At 46.6% G+C, this 15,551-nt stretch overlaps 1 protein-coding gene across 3 annotated transcripts in view; it reads right to left on the reverse strand.

Annotated features, from left to right (window-relative positions):
- FLI1 (Fli-1 proto-oncogene, ETS transcription factor) overlaps nucleotides 1-15,551 on the reverse strand; it is a 145,284-nt gene that overhangs the window by 60,513 nt on the left and 69,220 nt on the right. For all 3 annotated transcript variants that reach the window (XM_064268880.1, XM_064268879.1, XM_064268878.1), the window contains one exon: nucleotides 5,083-5,294. In XM_064268880.1, coding sequence (XP_064124950.1) covers nucleotides 5,083-5,294 — 212 coding nt within the window. Of the gene's footprint in view, nucleotides 1-5,082; nucleotides 5,295-15,551 lie in introns of those variants that run through there.

The following is a 15,551-nucleotide window of genomic DNA, read 5'->3' on the forward strand; positions in this document are numbered from 1 at the left end:
GAGCAGAAATGCGGGCTCCGCATGTGAGGGGCTAGATCAGCCCGTCTATGTCCTGGCTTGCTCATTAGTTATCTGCATGGCCTTGAACACACACCTTCATCTGAGTCTAGTTAGCCTGCATTCGTTCATTATTCATTTGACCACTGCTTATTAAGCTCCTCTTGTGTGCTCGGCACTGCTCAGGAAACAAAGCCAAGACCTGCCCACGTTTTAGTGACAGAAAGAGACAATAAACAATAACCAAACAAGAGAATGTGTGGACGTGACAAGAGCTAAGAAACAAAGAGCATAAGGAGTAACCAAAAACCAAACCCACTGCCGTTGAGTCTATGCTGACTCATGGCAACCCCATGTGTGTCAGAGTAGAACTGCTCCAAAGGGTTTTCTTAGCTGTAATCTTTACAGAAGCAGATCACCAGGCCTTTCTTCTATAGTGCTGCTGGGTGGGTTTGAACTACCAGCCTTTAGGTTAGGAGTCGAGCACAAACTGTGTGCCATCCAGGGACCTAAGGAGTGAAGGGGTTCTATTTTACATCAGGTGGTCAGGTGTCATTATGGATAGAGACCTGAAACAACTGAGGGATGCAGTCATGTGACTAGATGGACTGGGAATGTTTCAGAAAGAGCGAACACAGGGAAGAGACTTTGAGGCAGGAGTGTGATTGGGGGCCCAGGAGTTTTGAGTGGCTGACTTGGAGCAGTGAGATGGAGGGGGGCTCGAGAGGATGTTGGAGGGATGTTGAAGCCACGCTAAGGACTCTGGATTTTGCCATGAGCCATTAAAGGGTTTTGAACAGGAGATTTAAATATTTTCTAAGGATTACACATTCTGCTGTATGGAGAACTGACATCAGGAAGGCAAGAGGAAGTGTGAGGCTAGGGCAGTGGCCGAGGAGAGAGAGAGGCATGCTGGCTTGGAGTGGGGGAGAGCAGTGGGGTGAGAAGTGGTCCAATTCAGGCCACGGAGACCCTCCAAAGGGGGAGGGGTCTGAATCTCCAACAAGCACCAGAAGCTCCTTAAAAACAGGCCAGTTTGGGAATCATCGCTGAATAGGCCACCTCATGGCTGGGTGTTGGCAGAAATGAGATTGCGGTGCCGTGAATTACTTAACATGGCCCTTCTAGCCATAGTTTTTGTAACTCCCACCAAATGACTGGATGGGACTATGCAAATGAGGTGCTTGTGACCCACGAAGGGGATCGGTCAGTTTTGTCATCCTACTAGGCCTAAAATGAGTCATCCCAGAGACGGGACGAGAGGATCTTACCACCACCAAGAAAGAAGAGCCAGGACTGGAGTGCATCCTTTGGATCTGTGATCCCTAAGCTGAGAAGCTCCTGCAACCAGGAGATCGAAAGAGAGAGAGAGAGAGACAGAGAGAAAGAAAGAGAGGGAGAGAAAGAGAGCACTGTAACACTGAAGACGATGTGAAGCCGTGGCAAAGGAACGGTGTCAGAAGAAGCAGGAGACCAGCAGGAGATGGTGCAATGGAGCGGCCCATAGAGCTGAGTGCCTTCGGGCAGGAGGCTTACTGGCAGAGTAGGGTGCCTCTGGGTACTCATTGGTAAAGCTAAAAGGCCTTTGTAACACTTGCCTGAGCAGGGCAGAGGCCAAGGGGCCAGAGAAAGACTTGCCTGAGAAGGAGAAGAGGCTGTCTTAATTTAAGAACTGTGTCCTGAGGGTTCCTGAACCTGCATTGTAACCTGTTACTTCCCTAACAAACCCCATAATCATGAGTATTGTCTGAGTTCTGTGTGGCCATTGCAATGAATTATTGAACTCGGTGGAAAACCAGAGTGTGCTATGAAGGGGACAGTTGGTGTCAGAATTGGTAAAAAGGTTGGAGGGTGGAGGCATGTCTGACCTCTGCCTCACAGGAATCAGCCTCGGGCTGTTGATCTTGATTCTCCTTCCTTGTGAAGTTAGAGGACATCAGATATCTCTGCCACACCATTTTTACAAAGACGATGAATGCAAAATTGTGATATGCAGGCAGACAGGGAGGGGTAGAGAGGGGCAGGACAGATGGTATGCAGGGGTAGGAGTCAATGCCTGTGCTCTGTGGCCAACTTTTTCTGGTCTAAAGCCTTAGACCAGTCATCTGTCCCCTCAGAGCCCAAGGTGCCTTTACCTGTATAAATAGAGTTAGAATACCTATTGATAGGATGGTGGTGGGGAACAAAGGACAGGATAATAGGGAGAAACGTTTACAACTGGTAGGAGCTGCAGACTTGTCATGGTTATCTATGTGGCTCCTGGCTCAGAACACACAAGCCTTCCTGAAATCCTAGAATCTGGGAAGGTGGCTGAGATCCCAGGCCCTGGTTTGGTTAGTGGAATTGCCATGTGGTAGGTTGGATGTTCCCACAGGCAGTCTGCGACCATGGGCTGCTTGGAGGGGGCTCACTCTCACTGCACGCTCACTGGCTCTGCTCTTCTCTCTGGACTTGTTTCCTTGGTGAACTCATCCATTTACCCAGTTAGAACTCCTTACAGATGGTGCTCTCATCTAAATCCCAGCCCCAAAACACTATCTGACCTTCAGTCCCCCAGTTCCAAACCCTCTTAGACATTTCTGTCTGAACGTTTGGCTGATTGCTCACAGCAAATCTCAAAGGGAGCAGTGACTTCCCTTCTCAAAGCATTTCCTCCCCTCATCCTCGCTATGCCTGCCAACAGCACCATTCTTCTTCCATATGGCCAGGCTTCGGAGTCATCTCTGAGTCTTTTTTCACATTCGCCTCTCAACACACTTCAATATTTATTCACCCAAGACCTGTTTGTTATCTCTCTGATAGGTCTCTCACGTATCCCTTTTTATTTCCATAATCATTGCCATCACCCTAGCTCATAACTTCACTATTGCTTATCTGGGATATTTCATTAACTTAGCTTATCAGTGTCCCTGGGTGGCCCAAAGAGTTTGCGCTCCACTGTTAACCGAAAGGTTGGTGGTTCAAATCCACCCAATGACACCATGGAAGAAATGGCTGGTGATCTGCTTCCATAAAGAGTATAGTCAAGAAAACCTTATAAAGCAGTTCTATTCCATAACACATGAGGTCGGCATGTGTCGGAATCTACTTGATGGCAATGAATTTGGTTTTTTGGTTTTGCTTAGCTTACCTTCCTGATTCCAATTCTCTCCCCTCCCTACTCTCTACACATCATGATTGTTGGCTCACCATCTTAAATTATAGCTCTGATGATGTTAATTGTCATAAAAAAAGATTGTCATATCAGTGCTTAAAGTTGGTCTCTGGTTGGTCACAGTCTGTGGATTAAATTCTGTATTTTTTCAGCCTACCACTCAGAACTGTCATGGATTGAATTGTGGCCCCCCAAAATATCTGTCAACTTGGCTAAGTCTTGATTCCCTTGTATGATTGTCTACCATTTTATCTTCTGATGTGCTTTCCCTAAATCCTGTCACTATGATGTAATAAGATGGATTAGTGGCAATTATACTGATGAGGTCTACAAGATTAGGTAGTGTTTTAAGCCAATCCCTTTTGAGATATAAAAGGGAGAAACAAGCAGACACACAGGCGCACCTCATACCACCAAGAAAGCAGTGCCAGGAGCAAAGCACATTCTTTGGACCTGAGGTTCCCGTGCTGAGATGCTCCCAGACTAAGGGAAGACTGATGCATGACAAGGACCTTCCTACAGAGCCAACAGAGAGAGAAAGCCTTCCTCTGGAGCTGGTACCCTGAATTTGGACTTCTAGCCTACTTGACTGTAAGAGAACAAACTTCTCTCTGTTAAAGCCATCCACTGTGGTATTTCTGTTATAGCAGCACTAGGTGACTAAGACAAGGATCCTCTCTTGCTTTTCATCTTTATCTCCCTGGGCTCATCGAACTACCTGATATTTCATGAATGAGACTTACACTTTCTCTTTCAAACCTTGGCTCATAACCATGCCTACTGCTACGGGACCCTTTCCAAGTCCTTGGCATTGTCCTGCATTCTCACCCTACAGAATCATATGTTATACCCACGCCAAGCCCACGGAGGTAAGTACCCCAGGCCTACTTCAGAAATGAGGGAGTGGTGCTTAAAGAGTTTAGACAACTCATTTTTATTTTTACCCAAAGGCCAAAGCCAGGACCTGAGCCCTAAGCTACCTTTGCACGAAGGCAGTGCTCTCACTTGCCCTCCCTGTGGATTTACTCTCCCTGACCACCTCTTCCATTGCCTCCTTTCCAGGTGCATGTGGTCTCGCCCTTTCCCAGTGAGCCTCCAGTGCTTTGCTTCATCACTCTCTGGACCTTTGCTACAAGAATGCTTTGGTCTGGAAACAACCTGAATGTCCCTCAACAGATGACCGGATAAACAAAATGTGGTGCATACATACAGTGGAATATTACTCAGACATAAAAAGAAATGAAGTCCTGAGACACACTGCAACATGGATGAACCTTGAAAACATTATGCTGAGCAAAATAAGTCAGTCACAAAAGGACAAATATTGCGTGATCCCACTTATATGAAATATCTAGACTAGGCAATGTATAGAGACCAAAGAAAAGTGGGAGTTATCACTTAAAGGACACTGAGTTTCTCTTAAGCATGACAAAAAAATATAGAAACCGATAGTGGTAATGGTTGCACAGTACGGTGAATGTAATTAATGTTATTGAATTGTACCCGTAAAAAAGGTTGAAACGACAAGAGCTTTGTTATATATAATTTTAGGACCCACTCATTGAGGCTAAGTATCTTCAACGGGACAGGGAAGAGTACCTTACCTTTATCTCAAAGTCATCTCCAAGAGGGGATGTGCCTGGATCTGCCCAGTGCCCCACACTGAATAGGTGTTCCATAGTATCTGAATAGGGTCCGGGGGCCTCTGAAGGCTGCACAGAGGCCGAGAGAATCAGATGGGCTTCCTGGCCCTGCTCCATCACAGCCTTCAGTTTTGTAGCCTTTCTGGTCTCAGCTATCTAGGGACTGCCTCCCCAGCAACAACCACTATCTGTTGCAAATGCCCCAAGTGCAAGGAGCATGCCTCAGCCCCTCCAGCCCCCACTGGGAGGCAGACTGCCTGCCCTTGAGCAGTAGGCCTGGTGCCTTACCTGGACCCATTCATGTGGTCGTACTCCCTCTTGACGTTGACCCGCACTGGCTGGTTAATCCACTCCTGCTGCGGCGGGAGAGGGTTGATCTTGTGGGGCTGGCCATAGTCGGGATTCCCTGAGGCGGTCATGTCGGCCTTGGGCAGGTGGGCCGCTGCTCCGTATGTGGAGTCAAAGAGGGACTGGTCGTCGCTCACCACTGACAGAGCCTCCTGAAGGGCAGAGAGGAGGCAGAAAGTTCAGTGTCACTCTTCCATCAGCTAGTGGCACTCTCCCTTTGAGCTGGCAGGGCAGTCCTAGGGCAGCTTTCCAGGAAGTCCCAACTGTGCGGATTGCTGATTGACTCAATTCCCCAGGGAGCTCACTGTTATGCAAAATTGATGGTTCTCTGCTAGCTACCCTGGACAGTGGAATGGAAATGGGCTCCTACCCAAAACAGTGAGTCTGTTTGTTGGGTCTGTGGGCTGCGGCCCCACAGGAAGGAGTGGGGGGTGGAGGCCAAGAACCGTGGTCAAAGTGTGGACATGTAGTTGTGGTAGTGTTCACACATGTGGGACTCTTTCAGGCATATGTAGAAATGCCTTTTACCAGCTGTGTGGAGTAGTCAAGCCACTGAAGGTGAAATGGGAGCAGACATTTATTTTACGGTAGGTCCCTGGGTGGAGCAAATGGATTGTGCTTGTCTACTAAAGGTGGGTAGTTCAAACCCACCTAGTGGCACTGAAGAAGAAAATCCTGGTGATGAGCTTTTGTAAAGATTACAGCCATGAAAATTCTACGGAGCAGTTCTACTCTGTCACATGGGGTCGCCATGAGTTGGAATTGACTTGACGGCAACGGTTACTTATTTTGTAGGTGAGGCCAATGAGACCCATCCAGAGAAGCTAGGTACCTAGCTCAAGGTTTCCACAAGAGAAGGGTGGGGCCCAGGGATGTCAGAGTCACCTAGCTTGGCGGCTAACCAAAAGGTTGGCAGTTCAGATACACATGCTGTTCCTTGGAAACCCTATGGGGCAGTTCTACTCTGTCCTGTAGGGTCACTATGAGTCAGAATCGACTCGATGGCAACAGGTTATGGTTACGGTTACCTGTAAACAGGAGTAAGAATAGCCTTCTCACATGTGGAGTAAGAGAAGATGTAGGGGCAGGTGTCTAGCTTGTAAGAAATGCTCTTCAGTTTGCTCTGAGACTCTCTAAGATATGCTGAGCCACCTTCCAGATCTACTCCTGCCTCGGATGAGTGGCGGCCTACCACCCCTGGAATTAGAGGGCTTGGTCACGTTTTCTCGCCTGACTCCTTGAGATGACAGTTTCTTGTCTTAAGTTTGATGACTGGGCCTGCCAAAGGACAAGGGAGGAGTCTTAAAGAACCTGAGGTCTGTGGGCAGGGTGGAGTCAGGGGAAGAGCCTCTGAAAGAGGTCATTTACTCCACCCATTCATACTACCCCACCACCTGATCTGGTTTGGCTCTTGGAGATCATGGATTGAGAAAGGAAGCCCTGCACTTTCCAGAAATCTTCTACCAATCACAGCATGATGAAATTCTCCCATTAATCAAACCACATTAAATCATAGGGACCTTGGAGTGTAGTTCTCACTACAGTCCGTGTAAATCAAAGCCACTGCCTCATGGCAACCACACGTATGTCAATGTAGAACTGTGCTCTATGGGGTCTTCAATGGCATATCTTTCTGAAGCAGATCACAAGGACTTTCTTTCACACCTCTGGATGGATTCACACTTCCAACACTTTGGTTAGCAGTTAAGCATGTTAACTGTTTGCACCACTCAAGGACTCCACAGTTCATGTAATGACGCCAAATTAAGTTTACCACTTTTCAGCAGAAGGTGGTAGTATTTATTATTCATTATCTGTAATCTTACAGGGCTGTCGTGAAGATGAAATGGAATTATACATGAAAAATGCTTAAAGCAGCTCTGCCACTGAGTAAGTGACGCTCAATAAATGTTAGCTAAGATAGCGATTTTGGGAAAACCTGGTGGCGTAGTGGCTAAGTGCTACAGCTGCTAACCAAGAGGTCAGCAGTTCAAATCCGTCAGGTGCTCCTTGGAAACTCTATGGGGCAGTTCTACTCTGTCCTATAGGGTCGCTATGAGTCAGAATCGACTCGACGGCAGTGGGTTTGGTTTTTTTTTTTTTTGGTTTGTAAGATAGCGATTAGTATTCAAATGAAGATTCTCTTAGGTCACCTTTACTCAGTATATAAATAAACCAAACCCGTCACTGTCAAGTCGATTTCAACTCAGAGGGACCCTATAGGACAGAGTAGAACTGCCCCATAGAGTTTCCAGGGAGCAGCTGGTGGACTCGAATGGCCAACCTTTTGGTTAACAGTCCAGCTCTTAACCACTGCGCCACCAGGACTCCAACAAATAAATGAACAGCACCTCTTAAACCTGAGGTTTGTCTGTGTTCGTTGTGCAATTCACATTCCTGCCCACATCTCCACAGCCGATGCCCGTAAGCCTGGAACATTACAGTCTGCCCACCAGCTAACTGCTGGCCTCTCTCCAGGCCATTCTCAGCCCCCCCAGGGAGGACAGCCATATTTCTAAGAGGAGGGCTCTTCCTCAGCTGTTTGCAGCTGGAATCAGGGAGGAGCACTGGAACACGCTCCAGGAACTCTTCCCCTGCACCAGGAGTCTCTGGGGGTTGTAGATACACCCAGAGGTGGCAGTGTCAGAGTGAGCTTCCCCACAATGTGAAAAAGCTCACATCCCCAACCAGGACTATGTTCCTATACTGGGACCTAAAATCTGCTGGAGTCCTTCCTCGTTCCCCTCTGACCCCCTGTGTAATGCTCAGAGGGAAGCTGCCCTTCTCTGAACCACTTTCCTTTGCGTATCTATCCGTCTATAGTCAGGGACCAGGTCTGGCTTCAGATCCCAGCCCAGTTCTGAACTCTCATCCATGCACAAAGCCTCATGGTTCCTAGTGGAAAGGCATGACATTGTGACCTTCCAAAGGACTGACTCTGAACCATGAAGTTACTCAAGTTCCATACTAGGGGCACACGACACACCCAGAAGCGCCCTTTCGGTGATAAAGGTGAAAAATGTTTACTACAGTTCCACTACAAAAAAGAGATTAAATTTTAAGGAATCAGATGTTGTCTCCTGCCATAAAAAAAAAAAAAAAATTTTTTTTTTTTTATGTCTCCTGCCATAGAGAGTGCTTTTTCTATTCTCGGTTTATCATATACGAACCTTGAGTTTTCCAGTAAGAGAATTCCTCCCCCCTCCCCTCCCGCAGGTAAGGGTTGAAGATGATGAAGTACGGGAGGCATGGAGGCTGGGAGACAGGACTGAGCATAGGAATGGTCTGCTGAAGCATTATCTCAAGGGAAGGCAGGCCAGGAAACAAGAGAAGGCAGGATTGTCAAGTTCAAGGGGACAAGCAGATGGCAAAACCAAGGTTCACAGCAAAGACGTTGCAAAAGAGAATGGGTAAGACAAAGCTGGGGTTCTAGCCTTAAGGAAATGGACGGTACACAGTGAAAGAAAATAATTTGTGGGACAGACAGTTGTCATTGTTAGGTACCATCAAGTCGGTTCCGACTCACGGGAACCTATGTACAACAGAAGGAAGCGCTACCTGGTCCTGCACCATCGTCACCATCGTTATTATGCTTCAGCCTATTGTTGCAGCCACTGTGTCAATCCATCTTGTTAAGGGTCTTCCTCTTTTTCACTGACCCTCTGCGTTACCAAGCATGATATCCTTCTCCAGGGACTGGTCCCTTCTAATAACATGTCCAAAATATGTGAGATGAGGTCTCTTAATCCTTGCTTCTAAGGAGCATTCTGGCTGTACTTCCTGCAAGACAGATTTGTTCGTTCTTCTAGCAGTCCATGGTATATTCAACATTCTTCACCAACACCATAATTCGAAGGCATCAATTCTTATTCAGTCTTCCTTATTCATTGTCCAGCTTTCACAAGCACATGAGGCGACTAAAAATATCATGGCTTGGGTCAAGCGTACCTTAGTCCTCAAAATGACATCTTTGGCTGCTAATCAAAAGGTCGGCAGTTGGAGGTCAGAGCGTAGGTGTTGTAAAGGGTACAAAACTGGTTTAGACTCACTTAGGAATGGAAATTTCCATCAGAATACAGTTCACAATTGAAAGAAACTTCAGTCAACTGGCAACATCATAACAGGAAAGTACGCTGACTTGCTCCAAAATCCCTCAAGTTTCTCACAGCTGTCCCATCTGTGTCCAGGGTCCAGGGTGGATTATGCCAGCTGCATTTCTCTTTCAGGCTTTTTGCTTGCTGACAACACACTTAAACACTCTTCTCACAATGATTTCAACTTGTGTATTCCCTGGCCAGATCCAACTTCTTCGAATGTTGTAAATACTATCATCCTACCATTAAACCAGTTGCAGCTGAGCAGTGGTGACCTCATGGGCATCAGAGTAGAATGGGGCTCCATATGGTTGTCAATGGCTGATTTCTCAGAAGTAGATCACCAGGCCTTTCTTTCTAGGTACCTCTCGGTGGACTCCAACCTCTAACTTTTTGTTTAGCAGCCAAGTCTATTGCATCACCCAAGGAGTCCTTACTCCATAAAACCTTCCTTAACAATGCTTTCTGAAGATTTGAGTTTTTCAAAGCCTTGTGAATAGATACCAGGTTAGCTTGATTAGAGACACACATACACACAGTGTTCTGTTTGCAATCATTATTAATGGGCAAAGAGCTTTTTTCTGATAACAGTATGTTGTTGTTAGTTGTCATCGAGTCAGCTCCAACTCATGGTGGCACCATGCACGGCAGAAGGAAATGTTGCCCGGTCCTGCGCCATCTTCATGATTGTTGGCATGCCCGAGACTATTGTTGTGGCCACTGTGTATTTTCAGTATTAAACACTGTGTATCTGGAGCCCTGCTGGTGCAGCGGCTAAGGGTTCGGCTGCTTATCAAAAGGTTCGGATCTAAGAGATGCTCCTTGGAAACGCTCTGGGGCAGTTCTACTCTATCTTACAGGGTCGCTATGAGTCAGAATCAACTTGACAGCAATGTTTTTTTTTTTCCCCCCCTAATCTCAGGGGGCTTATCTTCCAGCACTATATCAGACAATATTCTACTGTGACGCAAAGGTTTTCCGTTGGCTGGTATTTCAGAAGATCTCCAGGCATCTTTGTCTCAGTCCAGAAGCTCCACTAAAACCTGACCACCATGGGTGACATGCAGCTATTTGAAACGTTGGTAGCATACCTTCCAGCAACACAGCAACACACAAACCAGCACAGTATGACAAACCGATAGCAGTGTAGAGAGAAGAACTGGTGGTTGGTGGGCACTGGGCAGACAGAGAAGACTGAAGGAGAAGGGGTCCCCGTCTGGCCTGCAAGGCTGAATGTGAAACGTTAGTATGGGAGGGGGAGAGAGGTGAAAGCAATTAAGTGGGAACGAGTGATTTGGAGAGAGATGAATCGGGATCAACTCAATGGCAACAGGTTTTGTTTTGGTTTTAAGCCCTGGTGGCAGAGTGGTTAAGAGCTCAGGCTGCTAGCCAAAAAGGTCAGCAGTGTAAATCCACAAGTCGCTCCTAGGAAACCCTATGGGGCAGTTCTACTCTGTCCGATGGGGTCGCTATGATTCGGAATCAGCTAGACAGCAATGGGTTTTTTTTGGGGGGGGAGGGGGGCGAGTGGGTGGGTTGGCCCCAAACAAGCTGATTTTGGACCCAGCTGAAAAATTAAGGTTGGGAAGGAAAACCTTCTTCCCTCCACAAGAAAAAAAAAAAAAACCCAAACCAAACCCATTGCCGTCGAGTTGATTCTGACTCATAGTGATCCTATAGGACAGAGTAGAACTGCCCCATAGGGTTTCCAAGGAGCACCCGGTGGATTTGAACTGCCAACCTTTTGGTTAGCAGCCATAGCTCTTAACTGCTATGCCACCAGAGTAACAGCACCCTTTTTGCCCTCCAGAGCTGAGGACTTTGGGAACATGCCTTTGTAAATCCACTGTCGTTCCTATGATGGGTCATAGCAGTAGGGAGCCTTCTCAAACAGCTTCAGGGGCAGTGGACACTGATGGGGGGCGGTTGGGGCGCAGCAGGGGCAGAGCTAAAGAAGGTAAAGGACGGGGGCGGTTCCGGGGGGCTGCAGCTGACAGGAGGGCATGAGAGCACTCACGTCACCGCTGGGACTTGGAGAAGTCACTGGGGTAAGGACACAGGGGTGGGCACTAGGGTCCCGCGTTTCTCAGGTGGGGCGCTGTTAAGCTGGCAGACATCACAGTTACACGCTTGTAGCTTGCCACACCCTGGTAGCTGTTGCTGTTTCATGCATCTTATGAAGCCCTTTATTGACCCTGACAGGAATGAGCACTTTGCTGGTGTTCAAGAACTTTCCACTGAAAAAATTGTTGATAAGTATTTAACTTTGGAATGCCAGACAGAATATAGGAAGAACATCAACATAAAAGTTCAAGAGCTATCCTCAGAGTGATTAAATTCCCTCCATTTTTAAGATGGCCTGGCTTGCCCTACAGCCTCCAGGACTTGGGGGGTACCGTCCTCTCATCCAGGGGAGGGCCGGTTATTTTCTAAAAGATGTGGTGGTGTCCAGGTTGCTTGTTGTTAGCTGCCACTCAGTCGGCTCCCAGCTCATGGTGACCCCATGCTCAGTGGGATGAAATGCCACCCAGTCCTGCACCATCATGCAAGGAAGGTGAGAAGGTTGCTTCAAGCCATGCTATATCAAAATTGATTTCAAAGTGAGAAACACAGGAGGCGTGAGCTAAGAGCCTGTGTGGTGCTCAGCTCTGGGGTTTCCCCTGCCTCAACCAGTTGTCACTTTGAAAGTAAGCCCTGAGCTGGCTTAGTACTTGGATTCTGAGAAGTACCTTTCCTCTGCTCTGCCGAATGCTAGAAAGACCAAGCCACTGAGTTGCTTGACTCCAAGCAGGTAAGTTTCTAAGCACATGGGTGCCCGCTCTGGCCCTTTACCAGAGAACTGGGGCATGGGGCACCTACAGTGGCAGCTTGAGTTCTGACCCAGAGCAGATGGCCCATATGTGGCATAGACATGCTGACCTCCAGGCAGCCAGCAGAGCAGATCTCAAGTGACTCGCTTGTCCTGATTTGAGACTCTCCTTGAGTGATGGGTGAAGCCCGTCTCACCCCCACCCCGCCAGACTTGGGTAAAGTGTCTTTAGCATATCACTTATAATACATTCTGTGTTATCACTGTAAAAAACAAATAGACAAAAGCAGCAGTCAATTATCCATGCCCTCATTAAGTGCAAAACACTATTTACTTTACAGGACTTATTTAATTTAATCCTACCAGCAACTTTATTAAAACAAACAAACAAAGAAGTTGCTGTGGAGTCTATTCCAACTCATGGCGACCCCATGTACTACAAGGTAGAACCCCATAGAGTTTTCTGAACTGTAATCTTTATGAAAGCAGATCACCAGGCCTTTCTTCCCCAGTACTACTGGGTGGATTCAAACCGCCAACCTTCAGGTTAATGGTCGTGTGCAAACCATTTGCACCACACAGGGACTTTGAAATTCTCTGAGGGATGTCTTACTATCACTCCTGTTTTTTCAGATGAGAAAATGGATACTCAGAGAAGTTAGATAGCTTGCTCACGTAAGTCAGCCATGGAGAGAAATGAAGTCCTGATGCATGCCCGAGCACGGATGGACCTTGAAAACATCACGCTGAGTGGAAGAAGTCAGTCACAAAAGGAAAAACGCAACATGCTCCCACTTATATTAAACAGGCAAACAGAAACCACGGCTTATCAGTGGTTACCAGGGGCGGGAAGGAGGGGACGAGTGGAACTATTGTGTAGGGACTCTGAGTTTATGTTAAAGTGGTGGGTTAATCTGGAAAACGAGAGTGGTGAAGGACGCACAACATGAAGAAGGTAATCAGTGTCACTGAATATTACAGGCAAAAATTGTTGAATCAGCAAATGTCTTGTTATGTATATTTTTACCACAATTAAAAAAAAAATTCTACCCACACCTCAAAAAAATAACTTGCTCAGGCACACAGCAGTTTAGGGTAATCTGGGATTTCGATTCAGTCTGCTGCCTGGGCACTTCACCATCACCACCCACTAATTCTCCCTTGGCGTATCTGACTTCCCAAGTGTTCGCTGACAGTAACTCTTGTGTGCATTGTAACTCAGAGCACAATCTTGGGAGTGACAGTGATCTGAGCTCCAATCCAAGCTCTGTCAGTTGCTCGTTAGGTCCCTAGTGCAATTTATTTATACTCTATGAATCCATTTCCTCATCGGTAAAATGGATAAAATGGTACCTAGACTGAAATATTTTTAATAAAGATAAAATAAGATAATGTGAGTACAGAAATCAGTTCTGGGAACATAGAAAATGCATTATTATTATTATTATTAATTGCACTTTAGGTGAAAGTTTACAGCTGTAGTTTCTCATACAAAAATTTATACACACATTGTTATGTGACCCTAGTTGCTATCCCTATAATGTGACTGCACACTCCTCTTTTCCACCCTGGATTTCTCACTACCATTCAACCAGCTCCTGTCCCCCTCTGCCTTCTCATCTCACCTCCGGACAGGACCTGGCCATTTAGTCTTGTGTATCTACCTGAATTAAGAAGCACGCTCTTCACTAGTATCGTTTTATGTCTTATAGTCCAGTCTATTCTTTGGCTGAAAATTTGGCTTCGGGAACGGTTTTAGTTCTCGGAGAGAGTCCAGGGGCCATGTCTGCTGGGACTCCTCCAGTCTCAGTCAGGCCATTAAGTCTGGTCTTTTTACTAGAATTTGAGTTCTGCACCCCACTTTTTTTCCTGCTCTGTCAGGGACTCCCTGTTGTGTTCCCTGTCAGGGTGGTCACTGGCAGTAGCCCAGCACTATCTAGCTCTTCTGGTCTTGGGCTGATGGAGTCTCTGGTTTATGTGGCCCCTTTTGTCTCTTGGGCTCCTATTTTCCTTGTGTCTTTGGTGTTCTTCATTCTCCTTTGCTCCAGGTGGGTTGGGACCAATCGATGCCTCTTAGATGGCCGCTTGCTAGCTTCTAAGACCCCAGAGGCCACTCACCAAAGAGGTAGAAAATGCATGAAATTTTTTAAAAACCATTTTTAAATGAAGCCCAACATGGAAAGACGGCATGGAAGTCATTGGGTTGAAAATGGGGTGGAGTGCTCATTTAGCCAGGGTCCTCCTTCTCCGCTGTGTTGCTTACTTAAAAGATCAGTTGCTTAAGGTTCCAAATGACCAGGTTTTGGTGATAATAATTTGATTATGAAATGCTAATTCTATGGGCTTCTAGAGAACAGAGCCTACTTCACTACGCCATGCTTCCATTCTTCCTCTTCAACCTATGAGCGCTGTTCTATTCTAGTCTCAGTCCTCCCCATCTCCCTGGCCTCTGAGGTCAGGCCTTTCAGTGGCATAGATAAAACCAAAAACCAAACCCAGTGCCGTCGAGTCGATTCCGACTCATAGCAACCCTATAGGACGGAGTAGAACTGCCCCATAGAGTTTCCAAGGAGCACCTGGCGGATTCGAACTGCCGACCTTTTGGTTAGCAGCTGTAGCACTTAACCACTATGCCACCAGGGTTTCCGTGGCATAGATAAAGCTCTGTTAATTAGCCATGCAGATGAGGGGAGGAAGCATCTACTGCCTAAATAATCAAAATAGTAGCTGACTAATCAAAATAAATAAATAAAATCAAAATAAATAAATAAAACAACTAAATTCCAACTAACGGTGATCCCCTGTGTTATACAGTAGAACTGCTCCACAGGATTTTCTTGGCGATAATCTTTACGGGGAAACCCTGGTGGCATAGTGGTTAAGTGCTACAGCTGCTAACCAAAAGGTCGGCAGTTCAAATCTATCAGGTGCTCCTTGGAAACTCTATGGGGTAGTTCTACTCTGTCTTATAGGGTCGCTATGAGTCAGAACCGACTCTACAGCAACGGGTTTGGTTTTTGGGTAATCTTTATGGAAGTAGATTGAAAGGCCTTTTCTTCTACAGAGCCACCGGGCAGGCTCGAACCCCCAAACTTTGAGCTACCTGTTGCAGTCGAGTCGATTTCCACTCATAGCGACCCTATAGGACAGAGCAGAACTGCCCTATAGGTTTTCCAAGGAGTGCATGATGGATTCGTACTGCCAACCTTCTGGCTAGCAGGAGAACACTTAACCACTGCGCCACCAGGGCTCCCCACTAACCAAAAGACTGGCAGTTTAAATCCACCAGCCACTCCTTGGAAACCCTATGGAACAGTTTCACTTTGTCCTATAGGGTCGCTGTGAGTAGGAATCAACTTGACAGCAATGGGAACCGTTAAGTTGGTGGCTGAATATTGCTCTTCATATATCTGAGTACTCATTAAATATCAGACAAATGCTATGTGTATGTTCATGAATTCACAAATAAAAAGACTTCGCTTATTTTAGAATTTATCTTTTTTTTT

This window comes from Loxodonta africana, chromosome 15, assembly GCF_030014295.1.
Source record: "Loxodonta africana isolate mLoxAfr1 chromosome 15, mLoxAfr1.hap2, whole genome shotgun sequence".
Taxonomy (NCBI): Eukaryota; Metazoa; Chordata; class Mammalia; order Proboscidea; family Elephantidae; genus Loxodonta; species Loxodonta africana.